The sequence below is a fragment of the Mus caroli genome, unplaced genomic scaffold, assembly GCF_978045245.1.
Source record: "Mus caroli unplaced genomic scaffold, Mus_caroli_1 scaffold_15, whole genome shotgun sequence".
In the NCBI taxonomy this organism is placed as follows: Eukaryota; Metazoa; Chordata; class Mammalia; order Rodentia; family Muridae; genus Mus; species Mus caroli.
The window spans coordinates 57,712,078-57,732,970 of record NW_028227270.1 but is presented as its reverse complement, the minus strand read 5'-3'; the positions used below and the strand labels follow the sequence as shown (position 1 = coordinate 57,732,970).

General features: G+C 40.1%; 1 protein-coding gene across 1 annotated transcript; it reads right to left on the bottom strand.

Moving 5' to 3' along the window:
* Positions 1 to 5,748: 5,748 nt before the first annotated feature.
* On the bottom strand, positions 5,749 to 19,996 carry LOC147000929 (uncharacterized). The gene is made up of 4 exons (XM_085831020.1): positions 19,898 to 19,996; positions 11,584 to 11,710; positions 11,337 to 11,397; positions 5,749 to 9,794 (listed from the first exon to the last, which is right to left on the bottom strand). Exons 1-4 carry the CDS (start codon positions 19,898 to 19,900, stop codon positions 8,924 to 8,926), a joined length of 1,062 nt encoding a protein of 353 aa, XP_085687146.1. The 5' UTR covers positions 19,901 to 19,996; the 3' UTR covers positions 5,749 to 8,923.
* Positions 19,997 to 20,893: the final 897 nt, after the last annotated feature.

Genomic DNA, 20,893 nt, shown 5'->3' with positions numbered 1-20,893 from the left:
TAGTCCAAGTACCACCCCCCCCCAATGCCACAAGCCTTGGGATCCTGTGCCCAGTGAGACATCGTGCTTAAAGAACCCCCCGCTGTTTATCTCCCTGACACTCAAGATCCATTTTAATTCTTTTTAAGGTTTAGGACCCAGGTTATCCTTTGAACCACAGCAATAGGGAAAGGAGTCTGCAAGTCTAGCCACAGAGATACATGGAGATTTATAACTCAAGTCCACATTTTAACCATAAAGTAGGATTTCAAAGATTGAGTTAAAAGATGTATCAGTGCCACAATTCTCACACACAAGGAACACAAAACACAAATAGAGAATATTGGAAAAGTCACCTTACAGTACTGAGGTTGCTGCTCTTACATGAACAATTCTGCAGAGCTACTCTAACCTCAAAGAAAAGCATCTTTCCCTCCTGAGCGAGCTGGTTCAGAGGAAGGCAATGGACGCATCAGTTCAGGACAAGAAAGAGTTACATTCCAACTAGCCCGACGGCTGTCTATCTCATGGCAAAGTCTTCAGTGTGGAGAATTCCAGGTTTTTGAGCTATACTTTTTAAATTTTATTTTATATGTATTTTAATTTTATTTTGCATGCATGTGTTTGAGAACAGAAGGCAACAGCAAATACTTCCCAATAATAGTTAACAACCAGGTAGTTTGGGGAATGGAACCTCTGTCTACTGTAACAATATCCAGTTTATGTTAACTGCTAGGCTGTCTGTCTGACAAGGTGCTTATTTAAATTGTACTTTTGTACATGTTAAGTAAAAATATTGCATTATTTTCTTCTTCATTTTGTATTCTTTATCCATTCCCAAAAGTGTTCCAATATCTTCTTTGTTAAGGATGAAAAATAATTCACAAATACATGAAGAAAACCTGCTGTGTGCATTTCCCTTGACTGTGTATTTGTTTTTTCAGGGATGAATAGTTTGCATTGAATATGCCATGAGGAAGCTCATCCCAGCCTGAGGATAATTTTTTGACTCTTGGGAGAATCTGCCATTGAAGTGACCTAGGATATCCTGTGCAAAAAAACATGAAGAAGAGAAATCTTAGAGTGGTAAACATCTCAGATAACACTTACTGGTGTCATGACCCCCAACTTCTGGAGCTGCAAGGAAGACTATTGCTACTGTCCTGAGAGAATCACAGTCTGCCTTGGCTCTCTGGACCTTGCAACACACCCTGTTGACCACTTTTAACTTGGATGTCTATGAAATCCTGGTGTCCTCACTCTGTAAGCACCATGAATATAGGCATGTGCAACCATGGCTGGTTTAGGTGGCTTCTACTTCAATTACTAATGCATTAGAATTACAGCATGTGAAGGATGAACAGTTCCAATTAAGTATATTCAGAAGTCACTTAACTCTGTGACCCTCAGTTTTACCATCTGTAGAATAAAAATAGAAGTCTACCTTTGAGCCAGGTGGTGATGGTGTGACCCGTCCAGCAGATCCAGTTATTCGAGGGTCTCGAGGGGACCTTCTCCTAAGAACCAAATGGGGGGTAGAGAGAGACAAGGGTCTTGTGCGAATAACGACACGGAAACGTTCTGAATTGCATCAAGACCCCAATGTATTAGCCAGGCCCATGGTTTAAATGCACAAGCAAAAGGGGAAGTACAGATACTTATCAGCGGGAGGGGTGGGGCAATACAAGCAAAAGGAGAAGTACTTATCATTGGGAGGGGTGGGGCAATAGAATTGCACATTCTTTAGGCAGTTACAGGGGGAAGCAGGAACTTGGTGGTATCAGGGTGTGGTCAGGACATCACCGATGACTTAGGGCTGGAACATTCTGTGGTTGTTCTCGGAATCGGTGTGTTGGTGGCCCGCTTTTGACCCCTTTTCTTCTCGGGGGGAGAGGCCCAATTCAGAGATCAGGACAATTGTGTTGTCTTAATAGCTCTGAACAATGGTGCATGCCTTTAATCCCAGCACTTGGGAGGCAGAGGCAGGCGGATTTCTGAGTTCGAGGCCAGCCTGGTCTACAAAGTGAGTGCCAGGACAGCCAAGGCTACACAGAGAAACCCTGTCTCGAAAAACGAAAAAAAAAAAAAAAAAAGAAAACTTCATTCCCAGGGACAGAGTCAGGTTTGGACATTTTCCTGTATCTTCTGCCATAAGAAGATACAAAAACTTAATAATCTTGGAAATCAGCATAGATATGCACATAGTCACCCAAAGATGCAGGCAAACCACATAAATAAAATTAAAAGAAAATGATGAGCAAGAAAATTTTACTCATGATGTTCTTCTTCTATAAACATTGACTACTATAACCCAGGGTTTGTGGCATCTAACGCTTATCCACATCATGAGTTGGCTTATATAACAAAAAGCAAGCATAGAGGATGGATGGCAGAGAAATCAATACGTCTCAGTTAGTAGTGTCATTTTGGGAGATGTAGGAAATGTCTGCCTGCTGGAGAAAATATGTCACAGTGGTTGAATTTCAGAGTTTACTTCATCAAGTCATGTCTAGCTCTCTCTGTCTCTCTCTTTGTCTCTCTCTCTGTCTCTCTCTCTGTCTGTCTCTCTCTGTCTCTGTCTCTCTCTGTCTCTCTCTCTCTGTCTCTCTGTCTCTCTGTCTCTGTCTCTGTCTCTCTCTCTCTCTCTCTCTCTTTCTCTCTCTCCTGTATGTGCTTCTTCCTGCATTAGGAGATAACTTTGCACAGCATAGGTTTTACCACATTGCTTATACTCAGAAGGATTCTGGCCCCTACAAATGTGTTCATGATGATTTAGACTATGATCACATTCACAGTCTTTCTCTTCAGTATGTTCACTTATACATTCAGAAATGATGGTGTTGAAAAAGGTTGCTCACATCCATTTCCTTTGTAGCTTTTCCCTCTAGTATGTATTCTTTTATTCTTTTGAAGAGACCATGTTTTGAAAAGACTTTCACACACTGACTACACTTGTAAGGTTTCTCTCTAGTATGTCCTTCATTGTCAGAGACCATCCCATGAGAAAGTGAGCCCTTCACAATCTCCCTAACAGGCCAAATGGCCTAGTGCTAAGAGCTAGTTATCACCCCCTTCCTCCCTATTCTGTTCCTGGCACCTGAGGCTGTAAAAGCTGAATAACAGTCCCCTCTTTCCTATCTCTTCCTGAGTTCCCATGACATCCAAGGACATGAGCCCAGCCTGACACCCAAGCCTGTTAAGGAGGATCTATGTTCCAGATAAAAGATGCAGAGTGCCCACTGCCTGGCGCCTGACTTCAGCCCCCATGTCAGCAGATGCCCACTTCTTTGTTCTTTGTAGAATTCTCCCTTGACCCCTCCCATATTCCCCGCGATGTATGCTTTAAAAAGAAGGCACCTCAGCATAATAAATGAGACCTCGATAGGTACCCTTCCTGGTCTCCTACTCTTCTTTTTCTTCCTTCCATCTCCTTCCAGGTTTGTGGTTCCCCTCGCACCCACGAATAACTGAATCCCGCGGGACAGAATAAGTGGCACCCAACGTGGGGCGAGGTCTAAATAGTAATTCCTAATCGGTGGAAGTTGCAGAGAAGTTCTTAGCGACCCCAAGAATTTAGAAGTAGTGAAGGACACCTTCCGCTGCTCACGGAAGAGCAAGAAGTCCTTCGTGAGTTGAGTCATCTCCACTTCAGGTTATGGGAAATAAGCTATCTAAAGAGGCAGCCTTCATCAAAGGTTTAAAGATAGCTCTCAGGGAAAGAGGAGTACGAGTTAAAAAGAATGATTAGATAGACTTTTTATTTTCATAGACCAGGTATGTCCATGGTTTATTATAGATGAAGCAGAGATAGACTGTAAAAAATGGTGAAAGGTAGGTAGAGATTTAAATGATAAACTAGGTAATTTGGGTCCCGATGCAGTCCCTGCAACTGTCTTTTCTTATTGAAATATCAGAAGCAGCCACTGTGCCTCCTCTCCCTTCTCTGGCAAAATTCCCAGAAGAAAGAAATAAAAAATTAGAGTCTGAACATGAGAGAGAGAAAATAATTTTCAAAAAAGCAGTTATCCCCTGTTTGGGATCTTTTAGTAAAAAAGAGAAAAAATGAAAGTAAGCTATTTCAGAGCTCTCCTAGGGACAAAAGGAAAATAGGAGACGTCCTGCTTCCTCTCTGGCTCCTATAGAGATATTCTTAGCTCTGGTTAGGATATCTGGGTCCCTTTGAGACATCAAGTTCTATTCCCTGTCTGTCTATTGTATGTTTTTGGTGCACCAAATTGTCCATATGTCTGTCAATTCATATTTGTTTCTGTTTGGTTGTTTAAATGATTGTTGTTCTGTGTTTCATGTTGAAAAAATTATAAATGGTTAAAACTATCTGCTGGCTGTCCATCCTTTGATTTAGTTTAACTTGTTTAAAAAGCAGTCTCAGTTTGTACAGCATAAACTGATAAGCACTGTGGCTGGGAGTCAAGTATAGCTGAAAAAGCCCTGCTGAGGGCCGATTGCAAACGGAGCTCTTAAAGGGGCAGGCAGCCTTTTGCTTGTAACAGAAAGTTAGCTTAAAATTGAGAACTCCGGGTTAGAGTCATTCTAAACAACATGAACAAACACAAGAAAACAGGTCTTTAAAGATACTTCAACATAGGGATAATCGTTGGGCCAGGACTCTGGCAGAGTGTTCAGATTGAGAAAAGTTTACATTTGGGTTGAGGCCGAGCTCAGAGAGAAGCAGCCTCAGCATGGCTTGTGTGTCACTTCTTAGAGCCTTGTTACAGACCTAGCCAGATGTTGTTCTAAATAAAATTTAAATTCAAAGTTTATAAAAGGTCAATCAGGCTGTGGAATTTATCAAGACATTGCGATTTGACTTGCCTACTTTATATAAAGTTAGAGTGTACAGAGTTTGCTTATATGTATAAGTGTCTGTTCCTTATTCCAAACAGCCATTAATTTGGTTATTGCAGAATATTGATGTTTGATCTATTGCATACCATCATATTAAGTAAAATTGATAATCATTATCCTAAGATAGTTAAAAAAATTATTTTCATGCATGCTCCAATATCTTCTATAAATTCATGCATGCATGCATCCCATTTACTGTGTTTAAAAAATAGCCTTTATATGAGAGAAAAGTATATGTGAATTGAATCACACGCTTATTCTTTTGAGTTTTCTCCTGTTTCAGCACAGATAATTAAACTGTGTACTGCAGATGGTGTTTTAAAATGTTGAACAATCAAACTTTAAGTTGTATATTAATAGTCAATATTATATCTCAGAGCTTACAATTGCTTATGCAACTTATAAGAAAAAATACTGTTCCTTTAAGAAGATTGTTTTTGGGCAGTTAAGAAATTGTCCTGGGTTGCCTGGAAAAGACCCCCAAGATTTGCTTTGTGTTATAGAGGTTTACATAAAGCTTTAACTGATCAAGATTACAGATAGCTCCTAAAAAGATACAAACTCAGGATCCTTATAATTATTTGGGTTTTAGACTCACTACTCAAGCTGTTTTTCCCTAGAAGATAGTTATTTACAGAGACAACTTTAAAACTTTCTCTTATTTCTGATTAATAAATAAATAAATTATACAATGTGACTATAACTTTTCAAGCATTCTAGTTACAATCTCTCTTCAAGAAAAACAATTGAAAGTGTAATTAGTCACTGTCCATGTTATATTAAAACCGACTATAACAGTCCAGTATTTAAGTGGTTTTGTCAACAACTTTATAATTCTCAAAGACAAGGTATTATATAACTTTAAAAACTCTATCTTCTTAAAACAAAAAAGTGGAGAAATTATACCCCCATGCACATTATTTAAATCATACTTTTATTTTTAAGAATTTTGAAATTTAGATGTCAAAGAAGTTAATAAATGCCTTATAGTATCTTAAAACTAGACATAATCATGTCTAGGTGAGATGAAAAGGATCCACTCATTGACACATGGCATGATCCTGAACCGAAGGTTATTATGGGGGAAAGGGGACAGTGTTTCTGTTTTATCCACAGAATGCTGCAGAAGCATGCTAGCTTCCAGAATGATTCGTGTGACAGACTGACCTGTGAGTTCATGAGTGCCCTTGCAGTGATGACAAGAAAGCTGTGTTGAGTGCACAGAGAAAGAGGAATCAGGGAGAGCAGCCACTTGCAAACAAGATGAAGAAACTTCCTATCTTCACCATGGGCTACAGCAAGGAGAACCAACCTGGTGTCAATTTGAGGACAACTATAAATGAGGACTCATGAAGCAGAGAGACTGCTACAGTGTATTTAACAAGATTTCATCAGAGACACTGTTTTTGGCCATTCAGGCCAACTCCCCTATAACTGTGAAAGCTTTTGTACCTTAACTATATGCTCTATTGTTAGATAATTTTAAGAGTTAAGATCACCAATCTTGACAAGTCTTTTCATATTCATTGTAATTGTTGTCAATTAACTAATTGTGTAGATCCTAATTTAGATAAGGAATCTGCTGTTGTGATTTTGTTAAAGAGACCTGCTTATATTTTGCTGCCTGTTAGAGTTAAGAAATGATCCTTAGTTTAAAAATCCGGGAATGCAAACTTAGAAAAGGTCAAATGAGCAATTTTAGGATTTACTGCTTTAATTGCAATTTTAACTTCAATATCTACCACAGCTTTAGATCAACAGCTGCATACTGGTCATTTTGTTATTGATATGTATAAGAATATTAGCAACTTATTGTAGATAAAAAATTTGGAGGCAAAGGTTAATGTCTTAAAAGTAGTGGTCTCAACAATAAGACAGGATATAACAAATATTAAGGCTACAAAGACAGAAATTTCAGGTATTAAAAGAATGTTGTTTTTACTCTGACAAGACTGGCTTAGATCAAGATAGCATAGACAAAGTTAGAGCTAGTATAGAAGAGAGAAAACGCAACAGAGAGAAACAAGAATATTGGTATAAAAATTGGTTTTCTACTTCTCCTTGGGTCACCACCTTGCTTCCCACACTTTTGGGACCTTTCTTGGGTATTTTGCTGCTTTTGTCTTTTGGCCCCTGGGCCTTTAGAAAATTAACCAGTTTTGTTAAGTCACAGATTGAAGCTGCTTTAAGTAAGCCGGTTGCAGTCCACTACCATCAGCTGGATATCCAGGACTCAGACGGAGAAGATCCTCCTCCCATCGAGGCAGAAACGACTCGTCTCCAGTTTTCCACCCTTGCTGCTAATGCAGAGTCCCCTTGGTTCCTCAGGCTTTGGAGACAATAGGGACAGAGAAGGGTGACCTCCAGCTCCTAGTATAGATTGAGAGCCACAAATTATGGTGTTACAATTGGCATAATTCTTATAAAGGCCTTACTGAGTCTGAGGTTGACAATTCTCCGACGGGAGCTGCACAAAACTCAGAATTGTGCATGCTGGTTCGAGATAAATACAAATCCAGTATGGGCCCAACATTGGTGCAAACTAAGTATTGCAGGGGAAGGTCCAAATAGACCGTTTCTGAGTTTCCTGAGAGACAAACCCGGTTTAGACGAGGTTGGTATCTAGTTTCAATTACAAGTAAAGAATTTTTCTAAGGCTCTGCCTCCCCTCCCCAAAAGATACCAAGAGCCACAAGTGTGGGTCTGTGACAGCACCCACGGGAGGAATCCGGTCAATGTCCCCCCAGCCATGGTAATGCCCACTCATCTAAGGATGAGAAAATTATTTGATCACCTCAGTTAAGTGTGGCCTTATTAAATTTAATTCAGAAGGGGGAGATGTCAGAGACAATCCCATGAGAACGTGAGCCCTTCACAATCTCCCTAACAGGGCAAATGGCCTCGAGCTAAGAACTGGTTATCACTCCCCTTCCTCCCTATTCCATTACTGGCACCTGAGGCTGTAAAAACTGAATAACAGTCCCCTCTTTCCTATCTCTTCCTGAGTTCCCATGGCATCCAAGGACATGAGTCCAGCCTGACACCCAAGGCTGTTAAGGAGGATCTATGTTCCAGAGATAAGATGCAGAGTGCCCACTGCCTGGCGCCTGACTTCGGCCCCCATGTCAGCAGATGCCCACTTCTTTGTTCTTTGTATAGTTCTCCCTCGACCCCTCCCATATTCCCCACGATGTATGCTTTAAAAAGAAGGCACCTCAGCACAATAAACGAGACCTCGATAGGTACCCTTCCTGGTCTCCTACTCTTCTTTTTCTTGCTCCCATCTCCTTCCAGGTTTGTGGTTCCCCTCGCACCCTCGAATAACTGAATCCTGCGGGACAGGATACTTTATGAATTTGTAGATTATAATGATGGGAAAAGGCTTGTCACATTCATTACATTCATAAGATTTCACTCCAGTATAAATTCTTCTACAGATTGGAGGTTACAAGGTTGGGAAAAGGCTTTGTCACACTAATTCCATTTGTAGGATTTATCTCCTGTATATCTTCTTCTATGAATTTAAAGATAACTGTGTTGTGAAAGGCTTTGTCACTTTGATTACATTTGTAAGGCTTCTCTCCAGTACGTGTTCTTTTATGATTTTGAAGGTAAGTGTTTTGAAAAGCTTTTATCACATTCATTACATTTGAAGGGTTTCTCTCTTATATGTGTACTTCTATGAATTTGGAGATGAATATATTGGGAAAAGGCTCTATCACATTCATTACATTTCTAGGGTTTCTCTCCAGTATGTGTTCTTCTATGAATGTGGAGATTACTGTATTGGGAAAAGGCTTTATCACATTGATTACATTAGTAGGGTTTTTCTCCAGAATGTATCCTTGTATGTGTTTGGAGATGACGATTCTCAGAAAAGGCTTTATCACATTGATTACATTTGAAGGGTTTCTCTCCTGTATGTCTTCTTCTATGAATTTGAAGATAACTGTGTTGCGAAAAGGCTGTCACATTGATTACATTTGTATGGCTTCTCTCCAGTATGTGTTCTTTTATTATTTTGGAAGCAAAATTGTTTTGAAAACGGTTTATCACATTCAATACATTTGAAAGGTTTCTATCCAATATGTATTCTTCTATGAATATAGAGATGACCGTATTGGGAAAAGGCTTTATCACATTGATTACATTTGTAGGGTTTTTCTCCAGTATGTATTCTTATATGTGTTTGGAGACTACGTTTCTGGGAGAAGGCTTTATCACATTGATTACATTTGTAGGGTTTCTCTCCAGTATGTGTTTCTCTATGAATTTGGAGTGGACCAAATTGGGAAAAGGCTTTATCACATTGATTACATTTGTAGGGTTTCTCTCCAGTATGTCTTCTTCTATGAATGTGAAGATTACTGTGTTGTGAAAAGGCTTTGTTACATTGATGACATTTGTAAGACTTCTCTCCAGTATGTGTTCTTTTATGATTTTGGAGGTGAAAGTGTTTTGAAAAGGCTTTATCACATTCATCACATTTGAAGGGTTTCTCTCCAGTATGTGTGCTTCTATGAATTTGGAGATGACCGTATTGGGAAAAGGCTTTATCACATTGATTACATTTGTAGGGTTTTTCTCCAGTATGCATTCTTATATGTCTTTGGAGACTATGTTTATGTGAAAAGGCTTTATCACATTGATTACATTTGTAGGGTTTCTCTCCAGTATGAATTGTTTCATGCCTTTTAACACAACTAGGCGTTCTAAACCCTTTACCACACTGATTACATTCATAGGGTTTCTGTCCACTTTGTGTTCTTTTATGTACTTGGAGACTTGTATAAGGTAAAAAGTCTTCGACACAGTGAATATCTTCAGAGGGTATCTTTTCTGTATGAATCCTTTCATACCCTTGAGCATGACTGTGATCATGTAAAGCAAAGGCTTTACCACGTTGAGTATATTCAGAGGGTTTCTCTGCACTCTGACTCCTTTCACACCTGAGAAGAGAATTGGCACATGTGAGAGCTTTACCACATGGATGAATACATTCTTCTTGTTTTTCTGTTTGTTTGTTTGTTTGTTTGTTTGTTTACTAATTATATAAAAGTACACTGTAGCTGTCCTGTCTTCTGAGACTCCAGAAGAGGGAGTCAGATCTCATTACGGATGGTTGTTAGCCACCATGTGGTTGCTGAGATTTGAACTCAGGACCTTCAGAAGGGCAGTTGGTGGTCTTAACTGTTGAGCCATCTCTGAAGTCCCAGAATACTTTCATCTCTAGGATTTAATATTACTATTTGTCTAAATGTAAAGAGACATCAGACCTTTTATCACTTTGCTTACATTAATGCTGTTCCCCTTCATTATGGGTTGTTTTTCATTGTCAGAGACACCTGAGAGGGTATGAATATTGATTACATGGCTCAGTTTTACGTATTCTTTTTCTATAAAACGTTGTTCCCATACTTGAAGAAAAGTGGAGGAATTCAGAGCTTTAACGCACTAAGTGTATTCCAAATTTTATTGAACTGTGGCTCATAGTATATTTGCAAAGTGAACCAGGAGAAATAGGAGCATTTCTATATCCCTAGGACTCAAGAGAATTTTCAACAGAATGGGGTTGCTGATGTATTGCCAACAAACTTGGAAATGTAATGAACTGTTAACTTATATTATGTTCAAAAAGTCTACTCTATAACTGCAACCCACTATATATCTTCTAATACTTTTAGGAAAGCGAGGGAAAGAGAGAGAGAGAGAGAAAGACAGACAGACATAGTTTTTTGGGATATCTGTTTGGTATACATGGTATGTATCCATTATAAAATATTATATACTTATGAAAGGAAGTCCAATAAATAAAATGTTGAAGTTTGCATTCACAAAGTTTGACTCATTGTTCTCATAGACATATGAAATATGAATTAAAGTTACTGCAAAACCTCCTACTCACCTCCCAACTGCTGCCCTTCTAACTAAACTTAGCACTGACACTGCATATAAATGAGTACAACCAGTTTAAATATAGACTATTGCTTCTTAGAAGCTTTAGGACACATATTTATCAACTATTCAATTTGTGTAGCTTTTCCAAAGTAAGCAGAAAGAGACTGGCAGTTGTACTATGTAGCACTATACATTAAGGCATTGTTTCCTTGTCTTCTTCTTTTTTTTTTTTTTTTTTTTTTTTTTCTGTTTTTGGATTTTGAGACAGGGTTTCTCTGTACAGCCCTGGCTGTCCTGGAACTCACTTTGTAGACCAGGCTGGTCTCGAACTCAGAAATCTGCCTGCCTCTGCCTCCCGAGTGCTGGGATTACAGGTGTGAACCAACACGCCGAGCGCTTGTCCTCTTTCTTAAAGGAAGGCCTTGCAAAAAATCAGATACAGGATTTTAAAGAGGATGGTTTTGTTGGAATGTAACAATCATCAATACACTTAAAGCTGTGCTAATTTACACTGTTCCTTTTCTTATCAGTTTTCAGCACACATTAACATATCTTTAGAGGCAGATTTGTATGAGCTTGCACATGAAAATTACCTTCTGTGTCTTCTAGAACTTTGACAATATTCTTCAATATTTTGGGCTTCCCAATTAAAGCCTAAAACAGAAAAAGTATGCCTTAAGATTTAGCAAAATGTAAGTTACTATCTTCAGTGAACCTTATAGTCATGCATGATTTATTCACCAAATCCTTCCTTCATTTTTATTGAAACTACAGAAGTGCATCAAAAGAAAAAACTGTTTTCTTGAATTTTAAAACAGGAAAGGGAAGTCACAAATTTACCTATAGCATTGAGGTTCTTGTAGGTATCCAACATGACATCTTTGTAGAGCTTCTTCTGAGAAGGATCCAGCAGAGCCCACTCCTCTTGAGTGAAGTTCACATGCACGTCCTCATATGTCACTGCATTCTAGAGCATCCCATAAACGTGTATAAAGGAAAGCACAATAGAAACAACATCGGGCATCTATTCTTCATAGGCAATGTGTTCATATAATTCTGGGGCCTGTCCCACTTATTTACTCACACCCAAGTTCTACTGTAACAACCAAGTCATATCAGAAGGAAACTTAATAATAAGGTTCGCCCCTGTCATTTCTTTTTTTCTTCTTTTAAGAGTTATATATTTCATATATGTGAGTATACTGTTGCTATCTTCAGACACTCAAGATGAGGGCATTGGATAGCTATTACAGGTGGTTGTGAACCACCATGTGGTTGCTGGGATTAAACTCAGGACCTCTGTAAGAACAATCAGTGTTCTTAAGCGCTGAGGCATCTCTCCAGCCCTGTCACCCCTGTCATTTCTCAACCCTTTAAATAGGATGTAGCCTTTTCAAAGAATGTTCAATTACACATATACAGAGACAAGCTCTACAAGAACAATATTGTTTAGCACACACCAAAGAAATTGTATTAACAATTAATATATATATAAATCAATAAACATGCTGAGTCTATTGGTTTATGCCTCTAACAATGCAGTCAGGAGACATAAGCAGAAGTATAACATTGAGATGGATGTCAGTGTGATATATACAATTGGTTCTAGACAGCCAAAGATACATAGTAAGACCCTGTATCTCCTGCCATAATTAACCAACCAAACCAGAAATATAGAATGAACTTATGTGCTTTTATTTAAGTTCTTATTTAAAAAATATATTTTATTTATTTATTTCATGTATATGTGACTGTAGCTTTCTTCAGACATATCAGAATAGGGCATCAGATCCCATTACAGATGGTTGTGAACGACTATGTGGTTGCTGGGAATTGGACTCAGGATCTTTGGAAGAGCAGTTAATTCTCTTACCTGCTAAGCCATCTCTCCAACCCTTTACTTAAACTCTTTTGAGAGTGATACATAAAATACAGTTCTGTATTCAACTTCCAGAACCTGAGGTACACCAGTTCATACTATAACATTAATAAGATATTACCAAAAGGGAATATATGGTTTAACAGTTCCACTTGGACATAAGAAAATATTGGCAACACTAATGTTGATTAGAGGTAAACAACATATGGTAGGAGAGGTAACTCAGCAATAAAGTTTAGGGCATGGTTCTAATGCTAAGACTGGGACTCTGCCTCTAAACTCTGAAGGTCCTTGTCTTTACTTGGCTTTTGATCAATCAGTATGGTTGACAGCAGTCAATGCATGGGTGGAAGGACTGCCAGATTCCCGAAGGAGAGGAAAGAGAGGCATGGGGCAGGAAAGGGAGATCTATCATGCTTTAGAGGAAAAGACAGTCACCAGCCATGTGTGATCCCCAGTGAGTGATCATTGGCCACTTCCCCAGGTGGGAGGTTCAAAATACAACTAAGTTGACAGCAGAATTAGGGTGTTGTGCAAGGAAAAGGTAAGTGGGCAACAAAGCTGAGGGCAGATTGAGAGGGTTGATCAAGGACTAAAGGAAAGGACACACTAGTTGTGGGAGGCTGGAAAAGGCAAGACACTGAGCCACAAGGCAAGGTAAAAATATTAATGTGTGTATGTATGTGCATGTGTGTGGGTGTGTGTGCATGAGCACGCGTAAGACTTTCATCCAGATCTTTTTGTTTTGTTGTGTTTTGTTTCCGAGATAGGGTTTCTCTGTATAGACCTGGCTGTCTGGAACTCACTCTATAGATCAGCTGCCTTGAACTCAGAAAGTCGCCTGCCTCTGTCTCCCAAATGCGACAATTAAAAGCATGTATCACCACTGCCCAGCCTGTCCAGAGCTTAAGAAGGGTAGTTTAAAAACTAGGTGCAGCCGGGCGTGGTGGCGCACGCCTTTAATCCCAGCACTCGGGAGGCAGAGGCAGGCGGATTTCTGAGTTCGAGGCCAGCCTGGTCTACAGAGTGAGTTCCAGGACAGCAAAGGCTACACAGAGAAACCTTGTCTCGAAAAAAAACAAAAAAAAAAACAAAAAAAACAAAAACAAAAAAATAAAAACTAGGTGCAACATGAAGAGCTCTTGCTGGTCCTACAAAGAGTGAGCTCAGTTCCCTATATTTACAGGGGTTCCGCAGCTATCCATTATTCCACTTTCAGGAGGTCTCAGGCCATCTTTTGACTATTGTGAGGAATGGGCACACATGAGGTATATATTTGTGCATACAGGCAAAAGACTCATAGTCTTCCCAACATAAGTCACTACAAACACAACAGGTAGAAAGGTCAGCACCTGTCATCCAATGACTGAGAAGTCTAAGCAGTATTAATGCCATGCATACATGCCATGCTGGAAAATAGGATGGTAATGTCTGTGAAACTTCAAAAACCAGGAGGTGGATAAAGCTCAGCACAAAAGCATATGCTTGACATCACACATACAAATACACACACATTACAGGCCCATCTGTCAATAAAACAGGCCAGGCTATTTGGCCCACATTTGGTCCCAACATTTGAAGTCAGAATCAATTTGATCTCTATGTTCCAGGCCTGGCTGGTATACAGGCCTACTAGGTAGGGCGACAAAGAAAAATTATCTTCAAAGACAGAAAACAAAAATAAAGAATGAAAACATTAGGCAAATAACTTAACACTGCCTAGCTAGCTATTGCTTCCACTGCATCTTAGGCAATTTAAAGACAGAGTCGACTATGGGGAAAGCATGAAAGGAAGGAAGGATATGAAAAGGAAGCTGAAGGATGAATTTCAATCAAAACCCAATAAACAGAAAAAAGAGGAAATGGATTAAGTCTATAGACACTTAAATTCCATGTCAAAAAGGAAATGCATCTAGTAAGACTCTTTTTACAAAAGCCTCCATATTCTCAAAAAGGAAGAACACCAAGAAGAGTTTAGAGCCAACATTCTATCTGGAACCTCTTTGAACACCTTATTATGCTCTGACCTTGGTCACTATAGGCTCATGGTCATTCCTTGATAAAAATGCATTTATTCTCACTTCATGGACCCGTAAAATCTTCAACAGCATACACAGTGTTCAAATGTCCAAAGTCTCTTTTGATCCTCAAGACAATCTTTGGACTGTCACACCTTCTAAATTCTGTCAGCGGAAACTAGCATACAATGGGACAAAGGAAGAATCTAATCAAACACTGCTGCTCAAGGAGAGCACAAGTAATCTCATCAATATTACTGTGCCTGCCTACGGTGGTTTGTGATTGACATCATCAGCCCTATGTGGTAGGAACTATTAGATTCTCAGGATAAGAAACCACCCCTCTCCACAGGCTCTGGACCCAGACCATTACCAGCTATTCCAACAATATACCTGGTTTTAGAGAAGGAGATCTTTTTCTATGTTTCTTTGTCAATACCTCATGGCCTTAGGCAAGGATCCCAAGGCCTAGGCCCCAGGCTGTTAGAGGCCCAACCAAGAATGTTGCTGAGTTTGAGAGGAGGCTATGTCATTCTCCATCTATGAAGGCCTCAGGGATAGCCTTGCTTGATCAGGACAGTCCTCACCACAACAGTGTTTTTCCTTTCCAAATGGTGTTGACAGATGTCTTGACCATGTGGCAGAACTATGCTTTATCAAGAAGAAAAATGGTCCTTTATGGGACACCAGGCTTTAGTGTTGGTTGTGAGCCTGCAATACTTCATTGAACAGCTTGTTAAAGGGCTGGTCTGTGACCTGGGAAAGGGCCTATTTGTTAATCAGGGTTGTCTCCTTTGTTATGACCTGGAGCAATATTTCCCCCACAATCCTGATGAACAATCCTGTGTATCCCAGCATCCTAGTCTCTCAGATGCTTGGTTACCATACTACTTCTCTGTGGGTGTTTAGGAGGCAGTCCCTCCCTCAACTAAATGTGACTTCCCATTTTCTTATCACTGGAAAGTCTTTTCCATCAGCAATTCTACTCTATGCTGCTTTTTTTTTTTTTTTTTTTTTTTTTTTGGCTTTTCAAGACAGGGTTTCTCTGTATAGCTCTGGCTGTCCTGGAACTCACTTGATTATTTTCAAACTTAAATATTTCTAAAAAAAACCGCATAGCCATACTGACATTCAAAACGAGCTGCCCATACCCTCCCATCAGGAATAGCATTAATGAACACTATTGAACTGGCCTCTCTATGTGGACTCGTAGCTGCTCACACCTGTATCTTGACACACGCAACTACACCCACTGGCCTGGGTTTCAGTTCCTGAGCTGACGTAATGATGTCAGGGAAGATTGCACATGTATCTGTAGAACAGTGCCCTACGTGCAAATTGAATACTCATTGGCTTAACTGACATTCACAAATCAAACACCCAAAATATAGGCTGTCTTCATCACAGAACGTGATTAATACATGATCCACAATTAAAAATCACCTCCCTGCCATAATCAGGTCTTGTTCATAATGGCAACTCCAGCAGCTGATTGCCTACACTGTGTCCCCAGTAGGGATCGCATAAAATCCCTTCTCTTCTGGTGTGAATGCAGAAGCCATGCCCGTCATGCAAATCCTGTTCCTCTTACTGTAATAAAAAAGTTGATTACATACATGACTCAGCAAGTAATTTAAAAACACAATGGTGGTAGTGATTTAGACTTAAGTATTTAGTTGGTTTAGTCAATAGGAGAACAATGTCATTGTCCTGGGAAAAAACAGAGTGGAATGAATGCTACCTGACTCAACATAGGAAAGCTTATCTCAGAAACATTATTTAAAGCCTGGAGGTACAGCTGGTGTGGAATTAACATCTTTCCCAGGGAGAGATCACTTATTCAGCTCGGGCTGATGCCCAAAGAAGACCCAGCCTAGGAAACAGTATGAATTCCACATATGATGTCATCAATAAGTCCTTTTAGGTTCAGCCCCCAAGTTATACTTTGAACAATTTACTGGGGGACAGGACCTTGCAAGTTTAGCCACTGAGGCTGATGGAGATTTACAGAGCAAAACTATCTTCTAGTCCATAATGTAAGATCTAGAAAAGAGTTTTAAAAGATAGATCCATGCCACAGCTCTCCCATACATAAAGGACAGAGAACACAAATACAGAAAATATCAAGGAAACATCAACTAACAGCACTGTAGTTAAGGTTCTAATATGAATATGCCTGCTGATCTTTTCTAACCTCAGAATAAGACTGTTTGAAGGTTCTGCCCCACCCACCCATCCAACCACCCATCCAACCACCCATCCAATCACCCATCCATCCATTCATCCAAGGCAACTTTTTAAAGTGTTTAACTTGGGGCAGGAGAGATAGCTCAGCACATCTGACCACTGGTTCTCAGCCAACCAACGAAAGTGCCCACTTCCCCAGCTTCAATGGTTCATGCCCCTGCTCTTTCAGGTTAGCATAGACCTGAACCTCCATTATGGCAGAAAGTACTCAGAAGAACCCTCCTATTCTCCTGATTGGCCTGCCCGGACGCCCTGATTGGCCAGTGATTCTTTTTTTTTTTTTTAGATTTTATTTATTTATTTATTTATTTATTTATTTATTTATTTATTTATTATATGTAAGTACACTGTCGTTGTCTTCAGACACTCCAGAAGAGGGAGTCAGATCATTACGGATGGTTGTGAGCCACCATGTGGTTGCTGGGATTTGAACTCCGGACCTTCAGAAGAGCTAAGAGCTGTCGGGTGCTCTTACCCACTGAGCCATCTCACCAGCCCGGCCAGTGATTCTTGAGTGATATAAGCATGCTCCTTAGGGTTGGAGTGTGCTGAAGGCACACATTATACACCTTCAATGCTCAGAATTCTAGTTCAGGAACTTTGAAAAGTTATGTAGTCACAGCCCAGAAAGAGAGGACAAAAGGAAGTAGATAACTTCACTGCTTTGACAGTATGTAATATTAAGAATGAACACTGAGGGCTGGCGAGATGGCTCATCAGGTAAGAGCACTGACTGTTCTTCCTAAGGTCCTGGGTTCAAATACCAGCAACCACATGGTGGCTCACAACCACCAGTACTGAGATCTGATGCCCTCTTCTGGTGTGTCTGAAGACAGCTACAGTATACTCATGTATAATAATAAATAAATCTTAAAAAAAAAAAAAAAAGAATGAACACTGAGGTAATCAATCTGACAGGCCCATTTTTTGGGTCCACACACCAGGCAATCAAGAATCTGAATAAAAATTTGAACTTACTGTGAAACCAAGATATTACATGAGTCCTACGAAATACATTGTACTAGGAAATCTAGGTAATACAATGTGGCCCATCCACTCAGAGTAGAAAGGGAAGGGGGACTGGAGGAAGAATTATGGGGGCAGGGGGTGACTGGGAGGAAGGCAGTGAGCAGGCCGTAATTTGAATAAAGAGAAATCGATTTATTAAAAAGCAGGGGAGTGCTTTTATAGTCAAGCTCAAGGCCTAGGTACATAGCATGTGCTTACAAAAGTGGAATCTTTTTCAGATAGTAACTTACTTCACTATCACACAGTAAACAGAACATACCAGGAACTCTGGAATCCATTTCTGATGTGGAAACCACAAAACTACAAATAAAGAACAAGTCACAAAAAAAAAAAAAAAAAAAGGTGACTTTTAACTTGGAATCTAATTTTAACCTTAATATTAATTTGTAAAAGAAAAAAAAAAAAAACTGGAGTCTGCAAGCCTATCACAAATACAATTTTGATTATTTCCTGTGTTTGAGACAGGGTCTGAAACAGACACCCAGCTGACTTTGACTCACTCAGCACACTTCAATGTATAATACATATTAAAAGTATAATAGATAGCAGGATGTATGCGCCTTTGAGCAAATATTCCTAGCATCAGAATCTTCTATAAAGGAGAGAGCTGAGAAACCATTTGGCGCTGGTCTGGTTATTGGTAAAGGAGAGTGATTTTGAAAAATTGCAGGCTATTCCCTGGCAGAGATAATGACATAAGATAAAGTTAGGGCCGGGCGTGGTGGCGCACACCTTTAATCCCAGCACTTGGGAGGCAGAGGCAGGCGGATTTCTGAGTTCGAGGCCAGCCTGGTCTACAAAGTGAGTGCCAGGACAGCCAAGGCTACACAGAGAAACCCTGTCTCAAAAAACAAAAAAAAAACAAAAAACAAAAAAAAAAACAAAAAAAACAAACAAACAAAAAAAAGAAGATAAAGTTAGGCCAGGCAGTGGTGGCGCACTAATCCCAACATTTAATCCCAGCATTTGGGAGGAAGAGGCAGGCGGGTTTCTCAGTTCGAGGCCAGCCTGGTCTACAGAGTGAGTTCCAGGCCAGCAAGAGCTATACAGAGGAACCCTGTCTCAAAAAAAATCCAAAAACAAAACAACACAAAACAAAACAAAAAACAAAAAGCACCGAAAAAAAGAAGATACAGTTTGATCTCACCCCTATGTGCAATGTTTGCTGCCGAGAGATACAACCTAACACACAGCTTCTCAACACTCTGAGCTGAAGTAACTGTGCAAGTGGATTGGACACATCTGCAAAGGAGTCCCCTCTAGTTGGAAATTCAACATACATTGGATCAAACTAACCTCTCAAAAGTGTATGAATTTGTATTATGAATTTATGTGAGTTTATCCATATTTGCTTGTGTAAAAGTCTTTCCTTCTGTGAGGGTGACTCTCTTCTCCTGGTTTAAGAGAAGTTTATTGCTCCAAACTTCCCCCAAGCTTAGCAAGCAAGAGGCATCTGGACAAGAGGGAAAGGCTCTAGCAATGACTCCTTTACTTAATCACCCACTCCCTTTCCTTGGAGAACTTTCATAGGAATCTTTTTAGAAGAACTTGAAAATAAAGATTAAAGAGATATTTAAAAGTGTCCCGCTTTTCTTCCTGTGACTTCAACTAGCAGCTGGAAGTTAGAGCAGCCCAGTTTCTGTGAAGAGAGAACAAAGGCTACTCACTTAATCCCCTGCTGTTTTAAGAGGAGACTCTAAATACTGGAGATAGCAGCGTCCAGCCTTGCCTCAGAGGAACTCAGGCAGGTCAGCTTCAGCTGCCAAGCGACTGAGACTTAAGATAGGCAAAGGTCTTAATACTAAACAGTAACCCCAAACATCTCTGAAAACCAAGTCTTGTCACCTCAGACACTCTTCCCCCTCCACTGCCTGAAGAGGAACCAAGAATGGCCAGGGCTGGTCCCCTGCATCCCATCACCCCGACTCCAGCTGCTTAACTCCCTGCTCCTTCAGGTTAAGGGCAGTGGTCACACACTCACCATGTCGCCACCTTGTAGATCGCTGGCAGTTCCCTAAGGCCCCTGTCAGCAGAGATCAAAACACATCAAACCAAGCTTTCAACCTGCTTGCAACGCAAAGGAAAGGAGAGCAGGGGAGAACACGCCTCTACTTCTTTAGCCCGGCCTATATGGAGGCTCTGATTGGTTAGTGAGACTTGATTGACATGACCACCTCCCTTTGGGTTAGAGTGCGTTAAAGGCGCACAGCTTAGGGCTTCCCAGCTCGGGTTTCTTATCCAGGAGCTAACGCTTTTCAGATCTGCAAGACTTTCTTTCAGTTCTGTCCTACAATAGTCTATCTTTCTGTCATCCAGAACTCAGCAGGAATTTCTTCTTCCTGCTCCTCCAAGGCCGCCGTCTGTTCTCCTCCTCCTCACTCCATTCCACCCTCCACCAAGGAATCAAGAGCCACGCCTTGCACAAAACAGTATTCAACTTGGAGCAGAATGAACTATAGGTTCCAAGGATAATTACAATTAAAGAGAGATTTTTGGGTCATAAAATATGATGTTTGCTTCTCTCATTTTACACTGACATCAGGAAAACCGCAGCTAATATGCAATTGCTACAGATGAGACTCCAGACAACCCTGGGAGAAAAGCAGGGGATGGATGCCAATCACTATGGAGCACTATTGTTAGCCAGCACATCTTCCTACCTGAGAAGGTGAAAAAGCATTATCTGTATTAGTAAAGGTTTTCCAGATGAACAGAACTCAGAGCATGGATTTCTATAAGTATGCAGAAAGTGGATAGATTAGAATGGCTCACAGAATGTGGCCCCACTAGTAAATCAATGACTGTACCAACGGAGATTTGAAGAAAACAGTAGAACCTATATGTCTCAGCTGGTCTTCAGCATTTATCAGAATTCCAAAGATGGAGCCTTAATGCTAGAAAAATTAAAAGACCTTGCTGGCCAGTATGTGGGAAGAAGAGAAAGAGAAAGAACTACAAACTTCAATATCCTTTATAT